At 51.0% G+C, this 3,739-nt stretch overlaps 1 protein-coding gene across 1 annotated transcript in view; it reads right to left on the reverse strand.

Moving 5' to 3' along the window:
* The window catches only part of NBEA (neurobeachin), a gene marked incomplete at its 5' end in the record, with an annotated part of 985,874 nt that overhangs the window by 104,111 nt on the left and 878,024 nt on the right, over positions 1–3,739 (reverse strand). Inside the window, one exon of the mRNA XM_042782600.1 lies at positions 2,236–2,348. Coding sequence (XP_042638534.1) covers positions 2,236–2,348 — 113 coding nt within the window. The remainder of the gene's footprint in view (positions 1–2,235; positions 2,349–3,739) is intronic.

Genomic DNA, 3,739 nt, shown 5'->3' on the forward strand with positions numbered 1-3,739 from the left:
CTGTGGTGCAGTTCCACTCTGTCCTCTAGGGGCGCTGTGGGTCAGAATGGACTCCACGGCAGTGGGTGTGGTTTGGGCTTTGCTTCTGTGAAGACTGACGGCCTTGGAGACCCTGTGGTGCAGTTCCACTCTGTCCTCTAGGGGCGCTGTGGGTCAGAATCGACTCCATGGCAGTGGGTTGGAAGGTGTCAAATACAATATGTTTATTATTCTTAGGATGACTCTGGAGAGGAATGTGCACATTGCACAGCCGCTGACTGAGAGCAGCTCTGTGTGGCGCTGAGGACTCTCTAGAGAGGGCTCAGTGTTCAGGGGAGAGAACTAACCACAGGCAGTCAGGTGATGATTAGTGCACATGTGCACGGAACTAAGTTTAAGTTTCAAGGCCCTACCTTTCAGAGGCTCCTGGCTCTAAGACTCACTCACTACCATCAAGTCATTTGCAGTATCTCTATGGGAGTAGACTGCCCAACCTTCCTTCCCAGGGTGGCTGGTGGGTTTGAACCGCCAGCCTTCTGGTTCACAGTCAGATGTCTTAGGCACTACACCTCCAGTGCTCCTTGCTCCAGAAGTGTGACTGTGTGTGCAGTCGTACTGGAGTTCAGCTGCCAGCTCTCTTACTGGCTGTGTGACTCTCAGGACAACACTGTGTATCCGGTCTCCTAGATTCCCTTAGTATCTATAATCCTGTAACTTCAACTAGCAACGGGGCAAAAACCCAAGATTTTGTGAGGAAGTCACAGAGAATCAAAGACCTGGAGAGTGAATGATGGATAAACATGAGTGAAAATATTAGCAGACAGGCTGTGAGATACGGCACACGTGGGAACGCTCACTAGCAGTCATGAGGGCTTCCACGGCCAAGGACTGCGTGGCATCCCTCACATCCATGTGCCGTCTCATCTTTACAACTGCTGTGCGAGACAGGAAGGAGGTCTGGTGGTGTAGTGAGTGCCTAAGGCATTTGACAGCTAGCCAGAAAGTTGGTGGTTCACACCCACCAGCCACTCCTTGGAAGGAAGACTGGACAATGTACTTCTGTAGTGATACCGCCTTGGAATCCCAAGGAGGGGTCACTATGAGTAGAATCAACTAGACGGCAGTGAGTTTGGTTTTTGGGGTTTTTTTTTGGTATGAGGTAGGACAGTGGCATTCTTGTATCACTAACCGGGAAAGTGAGGGCTTAGAGACACAGCTAACCCCACAGGTCACTCCATCAAGAGGAGCTCAAAATGGAGGCTCTTCAAATTCCATGTCATCAGGAGATCACTATTTCTCTTTTCCTTCAGATCGGCTCAATTCCCACAACCAGACCGATGGACATTCTGACTGATTACTGGTAGGCATGACGTCTATCTCACCTCTCTGCCTCAGGTTACAACACCTCTGTCATGTGTAACAGCATAAAGTCCCACACCCACTGCAGTGGAGTCGATTCTGACCCACAGCGCCCCTAGAGGACAGAGTGGAACTGCACCACAGGGTCTCCAAGGCTGTCAATCTTCACAGAAGCAAAGCCCAAACCACACCCACTGCCGTGGAGTCCATTCTGACCCACAGCGCCCCTAGAGGACAGAGTGGAACTGCCCCACAGGGTCTCCAAGGCTGTCAATCTTCACAGAAGCAAAGCCCAAACCACACCCACTGCCGTGGAGTCGATTCTGACCCACAGCGCCCCTAGAGGACAGAGTGGAACTGCACCACAGGGTCTCCAAGGCTGTCAATCTTCACAGAAGCAGAGCCCAAACCACACCCACTGCCATGGAGTCCATTCCGACCCACAGCGCCCCTAGAGGACAGAGTGGAACTGCCCCACACGGTCTCCAAGGCTGTCAATCTTCATGAAGCAAAGCCCAAACCACACCCACTGCCGTGGAGTCCATTCTGAGCCACAGCGCCCCTAGAGGACACAGTGGAATTGTCCATAGGTCATCAATCTTTACGGAAACAGACTGCCACAACTTTCTCTGGGGAAGCTGGAAATCTCTGGGGCAGTTCTACTCTGTCCTACTGGGTCACCAGGAGTCAGAATCAACTGGATGGCAGGGGGTGGTGGGTGAATACTGATACCTCCTTGAGGCTGACTTCCTATGGTAAGACGTGATGTGACTCAGCAGTGGCCACAGAGGAGAAGACAACCGGGTTTGCACTAATGGATGTGGACACCCTGGTCAGAGGACTTCCGGAGCGTCATCTAGGGTGGGGGAGTGGCCGTCGGGCACGTGCTCACGTTACCTTTGACAGGTCTCTGAAGTTCCCGGGGAGGGTCAGGTCCAGCTCCTCTGACTCGTAGTTTGTTAGTACCCATGGGAAGACGGGGTACTGGTTCAGATCGTTGTAGGTCCGCCCTGGTGAAGACAAAAAAGGCAACGTTTACAAGCCTCCGCTGCTCATGAAACAACAGTTCCCGCTCCTACTGCAGAGGAGGCAACTACTACGTGTCCAAAGGAGAGTCATCCTTTTGTTTACTAGACTGTGTTTAACCCAAACACCTTCACAACAATCTGTTTCAACGAACGTCGCTCTGTACCTATGAAGGAAGGAGGGATGAGAATCACTTTTCAAAGCAGGGGGTGTGGCAGAGGCTGCTTCTTAGGCTGGGGTGCCTCCCTCCTGAGCCACACGCACTTTCCCAGCCTCCTCCGTGAGGACCCACGCCCACGGTACCCATTCTCATCCAGACGGGGGCCAAGGGGACAGACACACTTCCACGCTTGGCTCACTGAGATGCCCCACTGAGAGCCATTCCATTCTACTCTCCTGTGCTGACCAGGATGGGGGTGACTTCAACCCCAAGGGGGCTGTGCCATCCGGGGTCCCAAACAAGAGCTCAGAGGAGGCCGCCCTGCACACATGCACACGTGCAGGTTAGGGGACGGTATTTCACTACAATGAATAGACATGTAGAAATCACACAGCCCAGGTCCAGAAGACCGGGATATGGAGTTTCCACCAAGAATCAATACAGAGACTTTGCAGGTTATCAGAACCCTGCAGCCAGTAAGGACAGGCCCAGCAGCAGAGCCCAACCCAGCTCGCCCTCACTGAAGCTGGTGAGCTTGTTCATCTGTGGACTGTGCTGTGTTGTGTCCCTTAGCAAGAGCTGCGAGACCACAGGTTGAGGTTGTCTGTTTCTTTATTTGTAATGATTTAATTATTGTTGTTCCAGTAAAGTTAACACAGCAGTTTATGTCCCCGTTCAATAATTTCCACACACGTTGCTCAGGGACGCTGGTTCCAGTCTTCACAATGTGTGAGGACTCTGACGACTTCCGTCTGGTGGTCTTGTTTCCATTCCTCTAGTCTCCCTGTCCCCGCACATTCTCCTCTTTGCTTTAATGTTATTGCTGACCGTCTGGGCTCAGAGAGGTGATTTTATAAAGGAACCCAGTACTTGCGGGTGATACTCTTTATTCTGTGAGCAAATCTAGGAGTACCTCAGGGGCTTGTTTGGGTTCAAGGCTTAAAGAGTGTGTCAGGGGTTCACACCAGGTTGGGTTTATACCAGGTACACAAGGATGGTTCAACATTAGAAAAACAATCGTCATCCATAACATAAATAAAACAAAGGAAAAGAACCACATGATCATATCAATCAATGCAGAAAAGGCATTTGATAAAATCCAACACCCAATCCTGATCAAAACTCTGCAAACTAGGAATAGAAGGAACATTCTTCAACATAATAAAGGGCATTGATGCAAAACCAACAGCCATCATTATTCTCAATGGAGAGAGA

The sequence above is a fragment of the Orycteropus afer genome, unplaced genomic scaffold (genome assembly GCF_000298275.1).
Source record: "Orycteropus afer afer isolate SDZICR_OR568_19922 unplaced genomic scaffold, OryAfe1.0 scaffold00384, whole genome shotgun sequence".
In the NCBI taxonomy this organism is placed as follows: domain Eukaryota; kingdom Metazoa; phylum Chordata; class Mammalia; order Tubulidentata; family Orycteropodidae; genus Orycteropus; species Orycteropus afer.